The sequence below is a fragment of the Phallusia mammillata genome, chromosome 7 (assembly GCF_965637545.1).
Source record: "Phallusia mammillata chromosome 7, kaPhaMamm4.hap1.1, whole genome shotgun sequence".
In the NCBI taxonomy this organism is placed as follows: domain Eukaryota; kingdom Metazoa; phylum Chordata; class Ascidiacea; order Phlebobranchia; family Ascidiidae; genus Phallusia; species Phallusia mammillata.
In genome coordinates this window covers 639,161-661,138 of record NC_137258.1, presented here as the reverse complement: position 1 = coordinate 661,138, position 21,978 = coordinate 639,161, and the positions used below count along the sequence as shown (strand labels likewise).

The window sequence follows — 21,978 nt, the reverse complement described above, 5'->3', positions numbered from 1 at the left end:
GTGACGTCACACTGCCCATTGTTATATGGCGTAACTTACATCCGCTTCTCTAGTAAACCGCTAAAGGTTGATGACATAATCTACGTGACGTTTTGGTCACACTCTTCGTTCCTTTTTACGTGAAGAGCAACCTATGACATAAATATGAAACGGGAAAAAGATATGCAACCATTTCTAATTTACACTTTATGTCGGACAAATTTGTAAAAGCCTAAACAAGACAATCATCTGTTTTTTGAACCAGCACACTATTTCTATTGACCTCAAACCGTCGGTATATTTCAATTAAGATGCCCCGTTTTAATGAAAACTGTTTTATTGGTTTTTCGTGTAGAAACACGCCAAAAAGGTCGGTCGCATAACAATAAATACAGAGTGTGAGTCTTTAAACTTCATTCTCCTCCGCGATTCCCTCCATGGTTGAAACGAACAACCGATCAGCATTAACATCGATCACATAAGAATCGAACACTGAATCTGCCATCGCACTTTCCGACTTGTCGCTCAGTTGTGCTGACTCATTATTAGTCGGCAATTTCGTGTTGGAGTTTACATCGCAGTCGGCAGATGTCGCACTATGTGCCTGTTTTATTTTCCTGTTGCCTTCGGATTGGTTAACGCTTTCTTCATCAATAGCGGAACTGCTGTATGTTGAGCTTTTCATCGTTTTGCTTTGCGTTGGGCTGGTTGATGAAAACTTCTGAGAGGAGGTGGTTTTTTTCGATGACAGACCGGTTGAGTTGGTGGAAGGGGATGAGACTGTTCCTCCTGTACTAGACAACCTCCGCTTGGTGGAGCCGCACGAACTTCGAATCTGGTGCAAACATCTGGTTATTCCCAGGGTGGATTTGATTCCCTCAAACATGCTGTCAGCTACATTCTGAAAATCCTTGTTCCTTGCGTTGTAGATGAACATGTTCCACAAACTGTTGGAAGCCAGCACGACTATTGCCACAAACTCCGACGAAGCGTAAATCGATCCTGGTATCAAATCAAGTTGCTTCGGTTTCGAGAAACTAATGTTGCTTGAACCGATCGAAGCAACAAGGACAATAATAGCAGGAAGGAGATTCAACGTGAAAACACCAACCATGATGGCCAGAGTTTTGACAAGTCGTTGTTCCATGTTCTTGTTACGATCGTGTGAAGAGGTCGAGATGTTCTTTCGCTTTCTCGCATGTTTTCTCGCCATTACATACGTTGATGTAGTTGTGACCCACACCACTATGAGCGGGATTCCGATAGCGACGGCGTAAAGGACAACAACCTCATCCGAACCTGACGATGCGATCAGCACAGAAGCGATGAGACTGTAGTTGAGTCCTGGCACATAAAGTGGAAGACTTGCAAATATAAAACTGATGATCCATATGACGATGCTCAAACTACGGGCAAGCTTCTCGGCTTCGTGTCGGTTGTACCTTAAAGGCCTGAAAACTGCTCTAAATCGATCGATGCTTGCGACCATTAGAGTGTAAGCTGAAACTACGAACGACGTGAGGGTAAAGAAGCCAACAAAGCCTACGTAACCCCGTGTAAGATGTGTTGCTAAATACCCGGTTGGTTTTTGGTATGAGGCAATGGTTGAGGTGTTGTGCAAGCTTCCATTGACAAGTTGGAATCCAATCACTTTAGTATCCACAGCTGCTTTAACTGACGGCCACATGAGCACTCCAAGTGTACTTACGAAAGTTGGAACAACTATCACACCAACGATGAGGTCAGCACAGGCCAATGACAGCTTGTAAACAGACTGGCTGTTCCGGAGTTTTTTGTTGCGACGAAATACTGCAATCACTGTGACGTTGGCTGTTATGATGGCGATGGACAGGATGATTAACCCAATGAAAATGATAACAATGTTGGCACGGCATCTGTAAATGCAAAACCAATGTGTCTATATTTGTACTTTAATTGTAGGAATTTTTAGCAAGTAAGGTAGTATACCTAGCGCTCATGCAGTTCCAGATGTCAATCACGTCGTTCCGGTATGACGCGTCATCCGTTCCGCACCAGTTGAGTTCACAGAAAGGCAAATTCGGTGCGACAGCCTCGTGATATTTGCCAAACTTCTCATCGGATCTTTCCTTCTCGAACAAGGCGAGTTGAGTGCAGGGTCGCAAAAGTTGCTCGATGTTAAGACGTGACGAGTCGAGCTGACCAACCATCGCTTGCCACGTCAACGAACTGACCGGCGTGTCCTGTGGAAGAAGACGTGACACTTCGCTCTGACATGAACTTTCAAACTCTATTTGGTTGCAAAAGTAGAGATAAACTGTTTTTGAAAACGGATTAAAATCGAAAGTCGGTTTATTGCATTCGTTGGCGAACTGAGGACATTGCCACGATTTTAAGTTGAGCAAATACGTCGTGAGGTATAAGGAACCTTTCTTCCAGTTTTTGAGCATGTTGGTTTCACTGACGTTGCAACAATGTAGTTGGAAGGTTTCGTTTCCAGGTCGGTAACCGGGAGCAAAGCCACATCGATTTATTTCGGTCTCCAAATCCAAGTGGGATTGCATTGAACTTCTCGCAAATGCCAGACCAAGCAGCAGACACAGAAAAACTTTCATGTTATAGAATGCTTCAATTTCAATTATCTTGGAAATAAATGATCTTAAAGTAGAAAAAAAAGCTTGTAGATGACATATAGTAGTATCGTAAACCTATGCCTTTCCTGATTTAACTTCCATCCATCGGTGTGTACTTTATAGTATACAACGTTCTCCAACCTTTCAACATTGTATAACTATATCCGTCTTATTGGTGTTACCAAATGCATTGTTTGCCCCTGCGAAATAGTCTCAACCCGACAACAAAACAATAGGTGTGCTCAAGTCACAGACTTCTGAGAAACAATATTGCCTGACAAACTCGGCTGTTACGCAACACGCAACTTGATACAGGTTGGTGATTCTTAATTGCATTTGCGTAGTTCGATGTTTTTAGCTGAGAGACACTGAATCACAGCAACATGTTTCACCGTTTGCAACTTGTTGTCTGAGGTTCCCTCAACACGTGCACATGAACATCGAGGTTGGCTTTTATACGCGCACCACTTCGTCGCTACACGTTCTGCTCTAATTTACTCACCTCATGCACGGTATATTTCTATTTCGGGTAATTTTTCGAAGCATTAGGTCTTGATTTAATTCTGCACTGCTGACACGTATGGAAGGCTCACTAAAGTAGTACATGACATATACCGCTTTCTTGCTTGCGAGGCTAAAAACACAGAATTACTGCGGCGAACATCTTGCAGATATTATCCACTCACTTACAAAACATGTTTTAAAGCTTGTAAGCACATAAAACAGACTCTAAAAACACTGTGACCAAAAACGACTAAGCTAAGTTGTATTTCAAATGTTCTAAAGGTGCATAAACGTTGAAGTACGTTGAAGTATGTCGAATTGTCTTATTCCTGTGCAATTAAAAAAAGAAAAATTATTGACCTCGCCCACAAACTTGAAGTTAACTTGAAGTTTTCCCCGAACTTGTGTGTTCTTCATGCAGGTTATCTCCTTCGCATTAGGGAGGTTCCATCATGCAGCAATTGCGTAATAAAATAAGCACGTTGTTCGTGGAAGAATAGCGTGAGAGGAATACGGAAAGATTAATTACACACGAATAAAAATAACTGCAAACCCGGGATAATTCCAAGCAGTTTCGTTTTTCGTTTCATTTACCAAATGTTTGCATAAATTTATTAAGCTCATGGATTTATTTTTGCATAAACTGCAATGATTGCAAATGTAAAAATGAAACCAGCATATTTAATTGCGACATAAGATAGACAAAACAAATGTAGTAGAAAGATGATTTCACCTGCATGCGTTGTAACTCTTTATCGGTTAGTCATCATATGTGATCAAGTCTCACCATCTCACTACAACCGGATGAGAAATGGTGATGTCAACAGGGTGTGACGCACTTCAAAGCAACAGCAGTGAAGTGTTTTCGCATGAAACAAAAGTTTTACTGACACGCAGGGCCGGATTAACACCATTAGAGGCCCTAAGCACTAAAACAATTTGGTGCCCCTTACACCGTTTTTAATTCGAAATATAAACGTAGAAACAAAATTATTTATCGAGATTTCGATTTTAACATAATATACAGCAAGGATAATAGACTATAAGCTTAGCTGATATTAAACTGGCAGATTTGTTTCAGAATGTCAGAAATACTTCAAAACTCAATTAAAAACGCCTAATTTTGCCTTCCCCAGTCTCAGCACTGTTTCCCAATTGTAAAACATACTAGTATTAGCGTCGTGTTTAATTTACGTTTACCACATACGCGAATATGTTTTCAAACAGCATGCTATTAACTAAGCCAGTGGTTCTTAACCTTTTTTGTGTGGTTTCCCACTGAAGTAAATCATCAAGTTCGAATTTCCCCCGCTGTTATTTTTATAATGATGTTTTGTGCCCAACATTAACAAAAAAGTTATTGTTTAATCGAAATACTTGAAGCGAAGCGATTTGGTTGGGACCTTAAAGGTATACTGCAATCTTATTGAGTTGAATAGTCATGAGAAAGTAAAATCGTGTGGAATTTTGAAAAATCTCATATGCTTGCGTTAGTCATTTATTGCATCATAATCAACAGATCAAATGCATATATTCGCGAACAATAACAAAGTCATTGATACTTTTAGTAACTTCTGTGACGTAACAAACGATTTTTGGATTTTTATGCGCCTTGTAAAACTAGGTGATCTTAATCTTACATGTTGTTGCGGAAAATATTGTATTAAATTAATTTTCAACGGTTAATTTCAACCCACGGGCCCGAGTTTGGTGACTTCTGACTCACATAATTTCCCTCTAAAAACATTAAATTTCCCACTAGTGGGAAATTTCCCACCGGTTAAGAACCACTGAACTAAGCATTCATTTCCTTACTGTCTTGACCAGGGGTGCCCAATCTTTTTGACTCAAGATCGACGTTTGGGGTAGTCCAACTCTCGGGATTTACCATTCCAATGTGTGTATTACCAAAGGAAAACTCGCATTTTCCGAGCCCTGTTTTACGTTTTTTATCGTGGTTTGGGTGTGACTTTTTACACTGCATTGAACCTAATTTTTTTATAATTCATCCGATGCTAATCTTGATCATAGAAAAAGTACCAGCACAAAGATATCAGTCCGAGATCGACCAGTCGATCGCGATCGACGGGTTGGGCACCCATGAGTCTTGACTGTTTCAGGTTTTAACAAACAGAACAACACAACGTTGTTACGTCATATAGCACGCAATCAATCCCTTTTGTCAGTTATTTTATTCCATTTTCTCGCTTTATAAACAGAACTTATTCATTTCATTACATTTTGAATATAGTTGTAGTTTTTTGTTAGATTCAATAATTTACCTAGAAACCATTTCTGTGGTGCCCCTTCTTTACTTGATGCCCTAATCACGTGCTTATATTGCTTATAGGTTAATCCAGCACTGCTGACACGGTAAATTAATTTTCAAAGTGCGTGTGTTGTGATGAAAGGGCCAATATTTTTTTAACAAACCGCAGGTTTTTCCAGCCGGGGTTCGAATCCCGCCGCAAAACTAGACTTCTCCACGTCGTGCTGAATGAAAATGCTTACAGAATGCCGACAATAACCAGAGTTTGCGCGTTTTGCAGCTAGTGCTCTTTTCAATACTTTATCCAGTTTTAATTTCGCAAAATAATGTCCTTAAAAAGGAATGACTAACATCAGGTTCTTAGCACTACCAATAAAAACTAAAATGATAATTGAGTTAAACCGATCACAATTTCCTGGCAGTCTACTTCCATCTTCTTAAGCAATATGTTTTTAGCATTATCGTGCCAGTTTATGTTTAGCACAAGTGCCCTGTATGATTCTTTATGACCGACTGTCGAACCGGGGGCGTGAGACGACGAAGGGTCTGCTCTGCGAACCCCGTGATGTTACTCGAACCAGAAAAGAGATGAAAACGGAAAGTTTTAACCCGTTCGCAATAACGTGACTCTTATAACTTTCTCGGAACACATAGGCCTCATTATATTATACCTTATATTAGACGGTACGAAGCCCTACTTCTATTATTTGGGTATAGAATGAAATATTGGACGGACGAAAGGACATTTCGAAATTTGAAATTCTATTTATCTGCCAAGGTAGGGTTGGGTTTAGTTTGTTCAGCAATGAATATCACAAGGACATCATTGCAATAAAATCATTTCGAGTATGAAATGTTATGACGTTGTGAGAAGCAAAAAAGGGAAAAGGTTAACTTGATAAATCAAAGGTCATCATCACAAGGCGACATACACAGGCGCACGATATTCTTAGCGCCTTAAATCAGTTTTGAGACAGGGCAAAGAAACTTTCAGGTTTTGTGTGACGTTGCCCACCTTTATACAACGTGACATAACAACTTCCGCTTCCTTTCCGGGATGTAAGGGTTGTGACGTTATCTCTGTTGTTCTACTACGGCCCACGAAAACTATTGTTTATTTTAAAGCATTTTTTTTTCTTTTTCTGCACACTGAACTAATTTGTAATGACACCCAGATTAAAGGTAGCTTTGCTTAAGCATGTTCTACTCACATCGGGAAAACACAAAAAGGTGGAGAAAATTTGCTGTAAAAGTTTGTGTTTATTAAAACCAGTTTTACTTTTTTCAGATTTTCAATAAGCAAAAATGCTAGCAGGATTTAGAAGTTCCCTATTAATCGCTGTGGCCATTTTCCTGATCTGTATGGTTAGTACAAGTCATGGCCAGGATACGTTGCAAAGTATAGCAGAGGTGGATTGCGGTTTTGCTCCTGGTTATTTGCCGGGCAATAGGGCGTACCAACTATACTGCTGCAATATATCGGAAGATTGGATGATGTTTCAATGGCGAAATGGAGCATCCTACCTTACGACGTACATGCTCATGTTAAAATCGTGGCAATGTCCACAGTTCGCCAACGAATGCAGAAACCCGACTTTCGATTTCAATCCGTTTGCAAAAACAGTTTATCTGTACTTTTGCAACCAAATAGAGTTTGAAAGTTCATGTCGGAGCGAAGTGTCACGTCTTCTTCCACAGTCTGTGAGTTCGTTGACGTGGCAAGCGATGGTTGGTCAGCTCGACTCGTCACGTCTTAACACCGAGCAACTTTTGCGACCCTGCACTCAACTCGCCTTGTTCGAGAAGGAAAGATCCGATGATAAGTTTGGCAAATATCACGAGGCTGTCGCACCGAATTTGCCTTTCTGTGAACTCAACTGGTGCGGAACGGATGACGCGTCATACCGGAACGGCGTGATTGACATCTGGAACTGCTTGAGCGCTAGGTATACTACCTCACTTGCGAAAAATTCCTACAATTAAAGTACAAATATAGACACATTTGTTTTGCATTTACAGATGCCGTGCCAACATTGTTATCATTTTCATCGGGTTAATCATCCTGTCCATCGCCATCATAACAGCCAACGTCACAGTGATTGGAGTATTTCGTCGCAACAAAAAACTCCGGAACAGCCAGTCCGTTTACAAGCTGTCATTGGCCTGTGCTGACCTCATCGTTGGTGTGATAGTTGTTCCAACTTGCATTAGTACACTTGGAGTGCTCGTGTGGCCGTCAGTCGAAGCAGCTGTGGATACGAAAGTGATTGGATTCCCACTTGTCAACGGAAGTATAAACGTGAACGCATCAACTAACATATCCATTCGCAAACAGACGGGTGATTTCGTCAAGCATATCTCATACAGTTACATTGACTTCGTTGGCTTCTTTACTCTCACATCGTTTGTAGTTTCAGTTTACACTTTAATGGTGGCAAGCATCGACCGATTCAGGGCAGTTTTTAAACCGTTGAAGTACAACCAACACGAGGCTGAGAAACTTGCTCGTATTCTCTGTGTGGTTATTTGGGTGGTTGCTTTCTTGTTTGCAAGTCTTCCACTCTTCGTGCCCCAGGTTGAATACAACCTCGTTGCTTCTGTGCTCATCAGCTCAGCCGGACAAGAAGCGGTTATAATGTACGCACTTGCATTGTTCATTCCCTTTCTATTGGTTTGGACGTCCACAGTTGCTACTTATATGATGGCGAAGCAACACGCGCGGGTCCGCAGACATATTTCATCGAGGTCCCGCAGACGTAACGAAAACCTTGAAGCTCGACTCGCAAAAACCCTGACAATCATGGTCGGAGTATTCACTGCATGTTTGCTGCCTTCAATCGTCGTACTCGCTGCTTCATTTTCAGGATTACCGAAAACTCAATTTTCTCAACCCAGACAGCTGGATTTAACATCGGCGTTGGTGTTTGCGTCATCTGAGTTTGTTGCCGTGGTGATTTTAGTCTCGAACAGCCTGTGGAACGTATTCATCTACAACACAAGGAACAAGGATTTTCGTGGTGAAGTGCACGACATGTACAGCGAACTGGCGGCAAAAATGGGAATAACACAATGTCTCGGCTACATCCGTAAAAACTTTCATTCGACAAGGAGTCGTCTTAACCAGCTGCGTCGTGAAAGTACCCAGTTCAACGCACAGAGCACCAAAGTCAGCGGGATTTCTTCAAATAAATCACGCCTGACCAGCGCAAGTACTGAGACCGAATCTAAAAGCAAGTCGAGCAAAGGCTTCAGCGAAAACGTTCCAACTACTTCCGATGTGAATTCCAACACGAAATTGCCGACTAATAATGAGTCAGCACAATTGAGCGACAAGTCGGAAAGTGCGATGGCAGATTCAGTGTTCGATTCTTATGTGATCGATGTTAATGCTGATCGGTTGTTCGTTTCAACCATGGAGGGAATCGCTGAGGAAAATGAAGTTTAAAGCATCACACTCACTACAAGCTAATGTAGTTGTTATGCTAAGCTGAAAGGGCGCAAGGAATTCTCTCCTGTGTTTTTTCCTATGCCACACATGTACAACGTATTTATTTTAAATGGAAAAACGAAAACAAGAGAGGTAACGAAACAGAACGTCTTCCTATTTTGTTTGTAATATTGTCCTGTGTAATTGCGTCAACCATATTTCCCACACAAATTACATCGATTGTCAAACCGACACATATTAATGTCGAACCTGTATTTTCCCATGTACACTGAGCATAGTCTTCACCACCCAAGCGGTAAATCACGTGACACGACCACCCAAGTGATAAATCACGTGACACGACCACCCAAGTGTTAAATCACGTGACATAACCCGCCTAGTGTGAACCACGTGACAAATAGGGTCGTGTTGAGCAATCACTAATACCAAATTACTTGTGCTCGACTTGTAAAGTGATCTTCACATCGCGAAAATGTCACAGAAAGGTTTCTGATTTGTTACGTAAACGTGAAAACATGACAGTCTTTTTGAGCATAAAGTAGCGTAATGATGTCAATTTGAAATATTAACTGATGGAAACAAAAAACTGATAATATTTTGTTTCATTTTTACAAAACCTTGTGCCATGACGAGAAAATGTGACAGAAACTGTATCGCAAATGTAATGTATATTTTTCCTGCATTTTGTAATGAATGAATAAAATTAAGAATTGTAAAGTACAGATCTCGTTTTTGCTTAGCGTTAGTGAAACCTAAAGAACAATTCCTGATTATGACGTAATACACAAACTGCATGGCTGACAGCGTAACCAACATTTTCCAGCTACGTAATATCTACGTGTTCCTCGGTCCTTTGGTGGTTCCAACAGATGTCAGTTGAGTAACGTTCTCGGAAATGGTTCTGTTACGTTGTCTCGGTCTGAAACTGGTGAAGGCCGAGCTGAGCCTCCGTCTTCCGTCCCTCGCCACAGACCCACAACATGAACACACAACCATGTAGCGAAATGCTGAGAAAACTTTGCTGTACTTTGACAAAACTTCAGCCCTGAAGTCCTTGTTACGCAAACTGTAGATGAAGCAATTCCACAGACTATTACACATCAGAAGCATCGCCGCGACCACCTCTAAACCTGTGAAGACATAAGCGGCATCCTTGTCCAGTGTTTCGGGGTAGTTGAAGCTGATTTGACCGACCCCGCTTAACATGCTGAGAAGGGCAGCAGGCAGAACGCTGAGGGTAAATGCTGTCACCATGATCCACAGAGTCTTGTTGAGGCGACTCTCCACGCTCGCTTTTCCCGTGGCTTGTCGTGAAACCATCGAACTCCGGAGTCGCGCTTGTCGCCTAGCAACGCACATGGTGGCGATGCTTAATATCCAGACCAGTAGGAGCGGAAGGGCGAGAGTTACCGCGTACAAGATGGCGCCCACTTCGGGTGTCACACCGATAATTAAACCTCCAACTATCGGCAAGTAAGGTCGGACATTCGGCGTCCAGATGGGCAGGATAGAAACAACAGCGGAGATGATCCAGACCACCACGATCAGTTGCTTGGCACGACGTACTGATGTGTCTCTAGAGTAGGAAAGCGGAGAGCTGATAGCGTTGTATCTGTCGAAGCTTGCGAACATCAAAGTGTAAACTGACACCATAAGTGACAGACAGGTCACAAATCCTACGAAGTTGATGTAGCTCATTGGCGCACCGGGTTCTAATCCCATGTCAGTTTGGTTATACCGTGACACGTTGGAGGTCACTAAGTCAGGCAAGACTGACAGCGGACCGATTTCGTTGTAGTACAGCGTTCCTATGAATGAGGGAAATACAAAAATCCCAACGAGCAGATCAGCAACGGCAAGAGACTGTCTGTACTTCATATGACCTCCTTTGAACTTGGGGTTTCGGGTAATAACAGCCAATATCGTTGCATTCGCCAACGTTGTCACGACTGCTAGGATCCCACTGATTGCCATAATCACAATCGTGCTGACTTGACATCTGGAAACAACCCGAGATTATCAATTTCTAAGAAACTTGAAGGTTTCGATTAATGTCTAAGTGCCAAACAATTACTTTGCAGACAGTGCACACTGTTTCGACATATAAGGTCTCATCAGTGCAGCTGGTTCCCAAGCAGTTGCTTGGTCATTGTGACTTGTGAGCCAGTTTCATCTGTGCTGTAGCCTATGCCCAGTTGTGGCATCGCACAGACTAGGTGATGCATGGGGTTGTACCCTGTTGCTCACCACAAATTGGAGTGCCATTTGATGGCTACACTAGCCAATGCGGCCGATCTCTCGTCACCAGCTGCACTGATGAGACCTTATAGGTCGAAACAGTGTGCACTGTTTGCAGCTTATCATTTATTGGCTCCATGCTTTTACATAAATTACTTGGCAATTTAACGATTTTGCCAGATATGCGATACTTTCTGTTTCGTTTGTTACAATTAACTTCTTTTGATATCTGTGAAACTTTATTAAACTTGACAATAAAATCTTGTTATAGGTACGTTTCGCGTTTGTTAATTTTTATTTGCTGCAGGCAACGGTGCACTGTTGCAAAATTTTAACAAAAATAGAATTATGACAACATCGCATTACTCACGAGGTTGGATAGCAATCCCAGGCGGAATAATCCAAATCAATCATCATTTTCTCGTCAAACCCGCACCAAACGGTTCCGCAGAAAGCGACCGAAAGTCGTCTGACCTCAGCGTATTTGCGACCGGTTTGATACGCAGCGACTTGCAGACACGGGGATTTCACCGCTACCGATGTTTCCACATTATTCCCCAATGCTGTAAAATACATGAGCTTCGAAAAACGCTTGTCCCGTGTTTTTCGCCATATTAAACATCAGCCATTTAATATTGTAACTACCGCTACATTCTAAAGGAATCTAAAGGATAAATGAATTATTGTTTTTTTATAAACTTGATATAAAAACATACGGTTCATTAAAGTCACCACCTGCCAAGCAAGGAGTTGGGAGAATCTAGTTTCACGCTTAAAGTATAAGTATTACCGCTACTTTCAACTTTTTCGGTCATATTGAACAAACTTTAACGCACGGGACAGAAAACATGTTTAACAAACAACAATTACAGCCACTTTAACCAGACCAACCTTTTATTTCGTCAAAACACTTGCTCTCGTATAATGTGAAGTTGCAGAACCGGTCGTACAGAAGAGAGCTGAACTGGTTAAATGCCAGTGGTCTGTATTTACATTGCTCCCAATATTCACTACAGTTCCACGCTCGCAATTTCTCCATGGTAAACGCAAACCCAATTCCCTCCAGGTAATTGTAGCTGGTTATGAAGGTTTCGTATGTTTCTTTGCAGCAATTCTGCCCGCCAAAGTCGTAGATATTTTTGTAAATACTCGGACAGAGATGTTTGGTGGCACCTTCTGTGCTGGCATCTGTGACACTGACAGGTACGCTGGCATTTTGACAGGTGACACGAGTCACCGTCGAAATCAATGCAACAAATATCAAACCTAAGCAAGACTTCATGCTGTTGCCTGCATCCAAATGTGAAATTATAACTTTTCTAGTCTTTTTAACCGACTTGAACGTTCGAAAGTTTGGCATAAACAAAATAACAAACCAATTTTCAGTACTCCCTCACAAATACAGATGTTTTTCTTTTTCACCGAAGTAAAAATCAAGTTTCTCCAAGAGACCGAACCATCTACTACCAAGTTTAAAATGCGTAAGTTAAAAACTGTGCCATCTTGTGCCGCGACACTGAATAAAAAACATCACGTAACTGAGAAGCAAGTCTCGAAGCAGCGGTAAAGCAAAAGTTTACCGAGAAATCGTTTGCGTGCTAGTTAACAATGCACGTATTAATTCGTGTCGTTTGGCCAACTCAACAATTCGCACAAATGTTTTGAACCCCGGTTTGAATTAAAAGACGTTTTTGTACAAAGTGCCAGCATTTGTAAACAGCTTGACCTAAACAATTTAAGTTTCCAATTACTGAGGGGTAAACTTTTCTTTGTTCCTATTTGTTTGTTTGGAACAATGGTTGACATATCCTTTCCTATATTTCTACTTTTTTCTGAATCCCCTTATTCGTGTCCCTTATAGTTTACTTTAACCGACCACATTTATTTAGTTGTTGTAGTTTTTGGCAAGGTCTTTTGCTAAGAACTACTAAGGCAATTTTAATTATTTTTTACTTTTATTTTTAGAAAACATCGTATTCACCCCAAAGCAAATTTCAAACAGTTTGAGGTGTAAAGAAAAGTTTCAACTTGTGCCTTAAAACATTACATTTGCGTGGATTAGCGAAACCTGAAGAAAAGTGTGTCAAAAAATCTGCAGCTTTCGCAAACAACAAATCGTGCTGGAAAAACAACAACATGTTAGAAATTCGTTACCCCCAATCGTGCGAAAAAAATTTATAACCTACGTCACAAACTTACTTCCGGCTAGTTTTACCGAACATTTAATCACCCAAGAGCAAAAAATGCCAATTAAATCATTTCTACGACTTTAAACCAACTGTCTGAAACTGGGCTCAACAAAATTTATCTGCACAAGCATCACTTGGCAGCTAAGCGATTCGTATGGGGTATCTTTGTAAACTCAGACGAAAATTGGCGGTTCCTGTAAGTTTGCATGTTATTGCATGGACACCGCTATTAAGCTGCTCTTGCCAGACATGCGATACTTTTCGTTTCGTTTGTTACAATTAACTTCCTTTGATATCTGCGAAACTATATTAAACTTGACAACAAAATCTTGTTATAAAACTTGATTCGGGTTTAAGCATTAATAACTTTCAAGTTCACTAAGGTTTGATGTAATACCGCCCTAAGCTTGGATGTTGGTAAAACTGCAATACGTACAAATGAAGTGGCAAGAGTTCTTCCACACATACAGCACCCCAGTAGAAAAATAAAAACTGGAACTTCCTTCAAACGCACAAATATGTGTTGAATTAGGCGCAGGAGTTAATTGGCCTTGAGGGTATTCGGGTAGTTCGCACAGCTGCCTTAGCTTGGCAGTCCTTATTTTGTTTTCTTGGCAGTGGATGCAGATTATTTTTGTTTAACACGAAACAAAAGCACAATGGTAGCAGGAAAAGGCACAAAGAAGGCTGTCAAGAAATCAACTCCAGTGGAAAAGGTGAAGAAACAAAAACGAAGGAGAAAAGAAAGCTTTGCGATTTATGTCTACAAAGTTCTGAAGCAAGTCCATCCAGACACTGGAATATCGAGTAAAGCGATGAGTATTATGAACTCGTTTGTGAACGACATTTTTGAGCGGATTGCCAGCGAAGCTTCTCGACTCGCAAATTACAACAAGCGATCAACTATCAGTAGTAGAGAGATCCAAACCGCTGTCCGACTTCTGCTACCTGGCGAACTTGCAAAACACGCAGTATCTGAAGGAACGAAAGCTGTGACGAAATACACCAGCTCAAAGTGACGGAGTTTGCTGGTTTAATATTTGGTGATAAGTTTATGTGATTTTTTCTGTACGAACAAAGTTGTTTTGAAGTGTCCTTGTCAAATAAATGATGCAATATTACGCCGGTTTTGTCAAGGTGATTGCTTACATTAGTTTTAGGTTTTTGACAAACAAAAGGAAAATCCTATAAGCTGAGGTAACATTTCTACAACGTCACAAAAAATTAATACATAGATAGCTGTTTAAATACATACTGAGTACGTATGTTCAGCATTGGGCCAGTGTATAAAGGTAAGAACTTGAAATTCTTCTCACTGAAAGGTCTCTTTGCATTGCTTCATTGCCAGAAGCTTGATGCCAATCAGGTACTTCAATCTTGATTCTTGGCTCATTTTAGTGTTTAACATATTCATTTCACAGCTTAAAATGCATTTGTTTTTGTCTTGCTGTTTTACAATTAACTGCCATTTTGACATAAAACCCAATTTACCTGCGATTATTATCACAGCAAAAATACTATTTGCCAATAAAAAAACAAATTTAATGCTCCACTGCCATTACCGATAAAACCGTCCGCAATCGGGCTGTGTTATAACATAGGTTCTAAAGATTCTAATCCCGCCCGATAAGAAACGCATTATTCTGCGTAAGTCTTTTTCACGATTGCCACCTTTTGTACAGTCCTGATTAAGTTAAACTACTCTCACCCGCACGCTTGCAGTGTTCTTATTTATACTAGCACAAACTTCTGAATGTTATTTTTTTTTTACCGAACACAAGTTGTTTTCACGAAAACATTTTCTACTTGAAGTGGTGTAGTCTTGTACTTGTGTTGCTAATTATTGCATTGCCTTTGTCCTGGAACCAGTTAACTGCTGCTGTTTGTTTGTTGTTGCAGGACTATCATAGATTAAACCATCCTTCTGTCTTCATAGAAAACGGCTGTGCTGACAACGAGCTATTCAAATTTGAATTATTCATTGCAATATTTCATTGCTGTTTGTTCTTTTTTTGTGTGTTTTTTCTTCTTTTGGGTTTATTGTTTATGCTTTATTATTACTATTATTATTATTTATTTTTGTACTTCTTTGGACGTGTATAAACTAATATCCTTATTTATTTTAAATGACTAAATCAACTGCCAAAATACTCATCAATAATTTTAACTGCAAGTGAGTCCAAGGTTAACTATTAATGGCGACTAGGGATTTGTTGTGTGTTCTTCCTTCCGGCGCTTGAAACTATCCGGCAGGGTTTCTTTCGGTGGTTTCTTTTCCTGTCGAACCCCACCCTCTTTCCCTAACACGGGTGGTTAGATTCTAGGGCCCCCGCGACTGGTCCCAACATCGTTTCCCCCCCAGTCGTGTTATACTCATTTTGCGCCACACTCACTTTCTTGTGAGCACCCGACATATAACGCCTTATAATACGGTGTAGCTGCAGCGCGTTGTACCACTTTCCACCAATTGTGCCCGACACTTTTTTGCGCTTCATAACGTTTTAACGTTGCGCAGCTATTTCCGGCTTGGTGATTGTTTTAGTGCAATTGTGTTGCTATGTTGTCTTTCACCAAGCGAAATAAACTCAACTCAACTCAACACAGCCGATTTTAATCGGGGACTTCCAGACGGATCGGGTGGAGGCACAGACCCTCTTTTTTACCAGGCTAAACAAACTAAAAACCATAGATGTCATTCCTATAAACAAAAGTCACCAAAAAACTGGGCCTAACTTTCGCCTATTTCCCACAGCTACAAACGTATATAACTCGCAACTTCATGGCAAAGTTTGTAAGTTTACAGCAGAGAATAGCGCCAGAAAGTTTTAGAAATCAGCCGAGCGTGTTATTTTCCGCTCAAGCAATTACTAAATCAACCAAGCGTGTAAGTTCTTTCATAGTACAGCATTTTTATTTCTAAGAAGAACATCATAATTTAATACTACATTACAACATGTAAAATTACTGTGCCATGTCTACTTTGCAATCTATGGACTCGCTTTTACATTAAATGGCACGCAATCACTTCAGGCCTGTAGTAGGGTTACCATGGCTGAGTGGGCCGAATTCCTGACACTTTTAACAAATACTAAAATTATATACGGTTCAGTCGGTTCTCGAAACCTAAAATCTTTCTTTAAAAAGATCAAATGTGCAATCTTCAATCGGCCAATATAGAAATCCTGATTATTAAATTTTAGAACTCCCTTTCGGGGAATATCGAATCGAATTCTCAATTGCAATCCATGTCGCCAGTCGCCACACGTGCTAAAAACCGTATTATATTACGGAAAATTTGCAATGAAGCTTTGCTGTGTTGTGTATGCCAAAATAAAGAGAGTTTTCCTTTAGCAGACAAGGGCAAGGAATAATTTTAAACGTTTTAGTGTTGTATTTAATTTTGTGGACGTGTGTGACGCCAGTTTTCTGACTATTAGCTGTCAGGATGGAACGTACAGCAGGAGGAGACCAAAATTCAGGTTTAACTGCTGAACAGAAGAAACAGCTAAAAAAAGAACGAAGAAAAGCTAAAGTATCTGGGAAAGCAACACAATCAACTACCCAGGTACAAACGGTAAATTAGAAGAAAAGACAATCTTGTGTTTGTTTTTCTGAACTGAATAAGTGAACTGTTCTTTGTGAAATTCAGTGACAAAATACCAATTACATATTTTTAGAGTTTTCCTGGTACTGATGCCTCAAGCAGCAATGTATTACAAAAGTCAAAGGCTGAGCTACGAGCTGAGAGACGAGCGAAACAGGTGATTGCAATAAAAACATTAAAAAATCATTTACAGATTAAACAACATTATTTTGTAATTTTGTGTTATTAGGAAGCCGATCGTGCTGCAAAAGCTGCCATGAAAGCTGAACAAACAAGCGGTGGGTCAAAATTAAAAGGTCCACAAGTTCCTGCTAATATTCAGGTTTGGCATTTTGTTATCAAATTTTGTTTAGTTATGAGCCAATAGATACAAGTCAGTATTTGGGAGAAAAACATAACAATGTTTTGACAGTATCTCAAACTTCGTGTCGTCCTTTTTTAACAGTTGTACGGCACTAAGTTACATTCCTTGTGTTGCATTCATTTTTACCTGACGATGACATAAGAACCTGTCGAAAAGTAGTGATGTTTTTTTTCAGATATTGGCTCATATATTTTTGCCCAGAATAGTTACTGTGCATTGTGTACATATGTTAAGTTCAATTTAATAGTTTGTGCTGCTTCAGTTGATACTAATGATGCTGCATCAAAAATATTTCAGATTATTTGTTGCTTGAATTTTACCTGTACCTTATGACAAAAAATCGGTGCACAAATACTGTGTGCTTAGACCCCTGTTTCTCAACCTTTGTTCTTATGTGGCCCCAAACAATAAGCAAACATTGTGGCCCACTATGTCATTAAAATCTACTTGTTTTAGTGCAAAACTTGCCTGCTGTTTAAAATAGTAAACCAGTTCATATACTAAATTGAAGTGTGTGCCCATGAAAGACAAAAACATTAGTCAATTTATATAAGTTTTGCTACAAACTTGCTTTTACAACAAGAAGATAATTGTTAGACAAATCAAAGGGGAGGATTGTGTCACATCGGGAAATGTAACATAAACAGAACATGCATTTTGTAAAGAGAAAACTGGAGCTGGGTGAATAAAAATTTGTGCAAGACAGACTTGGTCCACTTGCAAACTGCTCTATGGCCCGCTGATTAAGAAATGCTGGTATACACCAACACAAGACTTTTTAACTGTGTTATCTTTCTGATTAGGCTGATGACCCCAAAGTGCAAAAGAAAGCTGCCAAAAAGCTGGAAAAGCAGCAGGTTCCACAACGTGCTGAAGGTCAGAAAAAGGTCGCTTTGTTTTCACACCTACATCAGTATGAAAGAAGCCTTTCAATCACAAGCAATATGGGGTCAGTAAATATTTATGTTATTGGTAAATTGTGATTATTGGCTACACTAGTGTTAAAATTGCAAACCAACTTTGTAAACTAAGCATAAAAATCTGTGTGGCTTTGATTTTTTTGGTAGTATAGCTTAATGATGATGCCACAAAGAAGCAGTGCAACATAAGTGTAAAAATAAATCATAAGAGAGAAATCACTGGCTAAGGGTGCCCTAATCATTTACTGTTATTCACCGACTCAAATGCATTTTTGAAGGTTTGGCAACACAGGAATCCACCCAGCAATAATCCAACTTGGGCTGCAGTATGCTGAAGGTCTTATAACGGGCTCCAATGCTCGGTGTGCTGCCCTCATTTCTGCGGTGTGTCGAGTAATAAAAGATTATGTAACTCCACAACACAAAGAACTCTCAAGAGACCTGGAAATGAAATTGAAACCTGCTATCAGGTAAACCGTTGTTACAACTAAATAACTATCACCATTTATAGCAATTTGCATTTATCACTTTTTAAGCAATAGTAGGCCACTGTTTGGGAATCATTGTGCAGCAAAACTGGATTAGTAATTATCAGCACTAATCATTAGTATGATGAGGCCTCTGAAACTTTTACCTGATTCACTTTATCAATTATAAACTTGCACAGTTACTTGAATCAGTGCCGACCGTTATCCGTATCAATGGGAAGTGCAATCAAGTTTATGAAGTTGCAAATTAGTGTTTGCAGAAAAATGTCAGACTCTGAAGTAAGTTATAACTTTATTGCTTTATGCTATTAATGAATTGATGCACTGGAGTATGTTGATATATACCAAGCTAAGTTGTTGTCTCTGTAAACAATAAAACGACAAACAAAACTTCAGCTACACTGTAATTCCTAAACAGTTTCTCAGTTGGTGGCATTTTTATACTTAAGTCTAATGTAGTGTTACCAGATGTCTGGAAATGTCTGGAATTATGGCAGAAAATCTGTGTCCGGAACTCCTAAAATCCAAATGTTTCACATCTGGTTGCTTAACCTACAGTAATTCTCAATTTTTTTCTGGGAGCCTCAAATCGGGCACACATGCAAAGAAACTAATCAGCATTAAATGAAAGGCAATTCGGTGATTTTTTGCTTGTTTAAAGCATAGAATATCCTTGTAAAAGGACCAGATTGCCCCAAAACCATTTCCTTCTGGTTTGGTAAAGTTTTAAAAACTTTTAAGTAACAAAAACTGCGCTTTTTATCTCTGTGATAGTAATGCTTTTTTGCCAATATCTTATAAAATGTAACAACAAGCTTAGAATGCAAGTTTTGTGTTGCCAAAAATATTGATAAAATTGTCAGGAATTTCGCTCACCTAGATATGGTTTATAATTATAGTCTAACATCCATCTAATGCACTAATATTTTATCCAGGCCAAGTCCCGCTTGGTTGACAGTCTTCGTGAATTTGTGAGGGTGAACATTGTGTTGGCTGGGAAGGCAATTTCAGATTCGGCTTGCACAAAGATCAGTGACGGAGATGTTGTAATGATTTATGGAAAGTAAGTTTTACACACAAGATCTCCAAAGAAAATATGATATATTATGTAGCCTTTTTTAACAAATTTACTTTCTGAGGGTCTCAATAAGTACATGCCTGGTATGGTATTTGCAATTCAAGCAAAATGTATTTTGTGTATCATACCAGGAAATGACATAAATACACTAATTCTGCAATTATGAGCATCATTATTAACATAAACACAACCCTTGCGAAACTCTATTCTGTTCAATGTATGATTTCACAGTTCATCACTGATCACTCGCGTCCTGTGCGATGCCCACAAAGTTGGACGAAACTTTCGTGTGGTTGTTGTCGACAGCAGACCAAAACTTGCTGGTCGTGGAGCGCTAAGGAGATTGCGCCAAGCTGGAATCCAATGTTCATACGTCCTTGTGTCAGCAGCATCATATATAATGCCAGAGGTACATTACGTTAGTTGGTTTCATTTTGGTTGATTTTTTTAAACACGTCCTAAGCTTGTGGATCTGGGGTTTATAACATTTAATTTTATGTTCAATGCACATCCTCTAGGCACACTCAAACTGTGTTTCTTTACTAGTGTTTAGGAATTTAGGCTGGGGGATCTGTATAATGTCATTGCATTTAACATAAAACAGGTCACAAAAGTGGTTCTTGGTGCACATGGCCTGCTATCCAATGGATATGTGATGGGATCGGTGGGCACGTCAATGGTTGCCATGGCAGCAAAGGCATGTGGAGTGCCAGTGATCGTTTGTTGTGAAGCCTACAAGTTCTGTGAGAGAGTCCAGGCCGACTCGTTTGTCAACAATGAAATAGGTAAATATCAGGTTTTGAAAACATTACCACAGCATTGCATCCCACCACCAGTGGTGAACAACAATTATGAATTAAAATGAGCATTAAACTTACAGGTGATCTGTCAAAAAACTCAAGCAGGGAATGATAGAGATTGTTTTTGCTCTATATACTAGTAATGGCTTCATAACTGTTTTCACTCTGTTCTGTTCGCTATGCACTTTTTACATGTACTATTTATTGATTCAAACAAAAACCTTAACAGCTGGTAAATATGTTTATTTTTCAGTTGACTTCCTAGCCTAACTTTTAAATGTGACTTATACATCAGAACTTTTTTAGGGTAAATGAATTAAACATGATATCACTTTCCCACCTGCTGGGTGAAATACACTTTTCCATTACAGTCAATTACTGTTTTAAATATGTGCTGCCTATAGTTTACTATTCAACAGTAACCATGTTTCACAGGTGACCCCCGAGATCTGTTGGTCAAAACTAATTCCCACAAATCTAATCCTTCTCTTCTTGATGAAGAAGATTGGAAACAAATGGACTCTCTAAAAGTAAGTGATCTTGTTTGTGTTCTTTTGTAAAAGAAACCCGAAAAACTCTTATCTTCTTGCTAAACGCTCTTTGTTATGCCAGAAACTGCTCCCATATGCTGCTGCTGTGATGAATCAAAACTATTGTGCAGAATTAAAAACTGCCTGCACACATTTGTATACTCTACCTTTTCAAATTTAATGAACAAGTGCATGTATGTTGTATGTTTTGGCCTACACCCAGTGGTGGGATTCAGCGGTTTGCACCAGTTTAATAATCTCACTAAATTTTATGAGATCAGCGAACCGGTTAGCATTACTGGTTACTGTCAATGGACCTGCTGAAAAATATGACTTTGTGATAGAACCGGCTGACGAAAAATTTGAATCCCACCACTGCCTACAAGGTATCATTAGTGCAGCTGGTAACAAGATATTGGCCCTATATGCTACTGCAGTAGTGTAGCAAGTACATTATACAAGAAGTATTTTGGTAATGTCTGCAGGGAACACAAATAAACAGTTTCTTCAATATTTAAACAGGTTCTTCATTTGACTTATGACGTAACACCGCCCGATTACGTAGCAATGGTTGTGACGGAGTTGGGGAAAATCCCTTGCACTTCTGTGCCTGTGGTACTACGCGTGCGCAGCACTGACACGTGACATCGTTTAACCAATTAGCATGCGGTGTTGTGATGGACGGGAATTTAAGCTGCACAGGAAATACAAGATGACTGCTGTGCTTAATTGCAACGCAAGGAATTCTATGTTTGTTACATGCATAGCAGCCGGGTTTCAGAGGTGCATTGCTGTGCAATTCAATAAACAGAAACTGTTCAAAATTAATAATGTGGATTGTGTGAAAAAGGATTTGTGTAGCTGTACCACCTTGAAGGTGTTCAGATTTAATTGTGTGCAATGACGGATACTGCACCAGAACTGAACATTGGCTGAATTAATCTTTGTTATACAG

The 21,978-nt window shown here is 39.8% G+C and overlaps 5 protein-coding genes across 6 annotated transcripts; 3 read left to right on the top strand and 2 right to left on the bottom strand.

Annotated features, from left to right (window-relative positions):
* Positions 1-304: 304 nt before the first annotated feature.
* On the bottom strand, positions 305-2,587 carry LOC145238416 (uncharacterized). The gene is made up of 2 exons (XM_080101569.1): positions 1,948-2,587; positions 305-1,874 (listed from the first exon to the last, which is right to left on the bottom strand). The coding sequence occupies exons 1-2, from the start codon at positions 2,571-2,573 to the stop codon at positions 386-388; spliced, it is 2,115 nt and encodes a 704-aa protein (XP_079957695.1). The 5' UTR covers positions 2,574-2,587; the 3' UTR covers positions 305-385.
* A 3,961-nt stretch (positions 2,588-6,548) lies between these two features.
* On the top strand, positions 6,549-9,529 carry LOC145239241 (uncharacterized). Its single transcript, XM_080102538.1, has 3 exons — positions 6,549-6,594; positions 6,653-7,310; positions 7,384-9,529. The coding sequence occupies exons 2-3, from the start codon at positions 6,670-6,672 to the stop codon at positions 8,807-8,809; spliced, it is 2,067 nt and encodes a 688-aa protein (XP_079958664.1). The 5' UTR covers positions 6,549-6,594; positions 6,653-6,669; the 3' UTR covers positions 8,810-9,529.
* Positions 9,520-12,457, bottom strand: LOC145239242 (cannabinoid receptor 1-like). The gene is made up of 3 exons (XM_080102539.1): positions 11,942-12,457; positions 11,421-11,613; positions 9,520-10,811 (listed from the first exon to the last, which is right to left on the bottom strand). The coding sequence occupies exons 1-3, from the start codon at positions 12,408-12,410 to the stop codon at positions 9,647-9,649; spliced, it is 1,827 nt and encodes a 608-aa protein (XP_079958665.1). The 5' UTR covers positions 12,411-12,457; the 3' UTR covers positions 9,520-9,646.
* Positions 12,458-13,806: 1,349 nt separating this feature from the next.
* Positions 13,807-14,360, top strand: LOC145239288 (histone H2B-like). Its single transcript, XM_080102592.1, has one exon. It carries the CDS (start codon positions 13,899-13,901, stop codon positions 14,256-14,258), a length of 360 nt encoding a protein of 119 aa, XP_079958718.1. The 5' UTR covers positions 13,807-13,898; the 3' UTR covers positions 14,259-14,360.
* Positions 14,361-16,568: 2,208 nt separating this feature from the next.
* Positions 16,569-21,854, top strand: LOC145237689 (translation initiation factor eIF2B subunit delta-like). Of its 2 annotated transcripts, none has more exons than XM_080100649.1 (11): positions 16,569-16,804; positions 16,917-17,000; positions 17,073-17,165; positions 18,011-18,156; positions 18,406-18,597; positions 18,795-18,894; positions 19,551-19,678; positions 19,925-20,102; positions 20,298-20,478; positions 20,929-21,023; positions 21,546-21,854. In XM_080100649.1, exons 1-11 carry the CDS (start codon positions 16,685-16,687, stop codon positions 21,666-21,668), a joined length of 1,440 nt encoding a protein of 479 aa, XP_079956775.1. In that variant the 5' UTR covers positions 16,569-16,684; the 3' UTR covers positions 21,669-21,854. The 2 variants fall into 2 exon arrangements, with proteins under 2 accessions (XP_079956775.1, XP_079956774.1); XM_080100648.1 differs by having other exon boundaries at positions 16,569-16,813.
* The last annotated feature ends 124 nt before the right edge of the window (positions 21,855-21,978 follow it).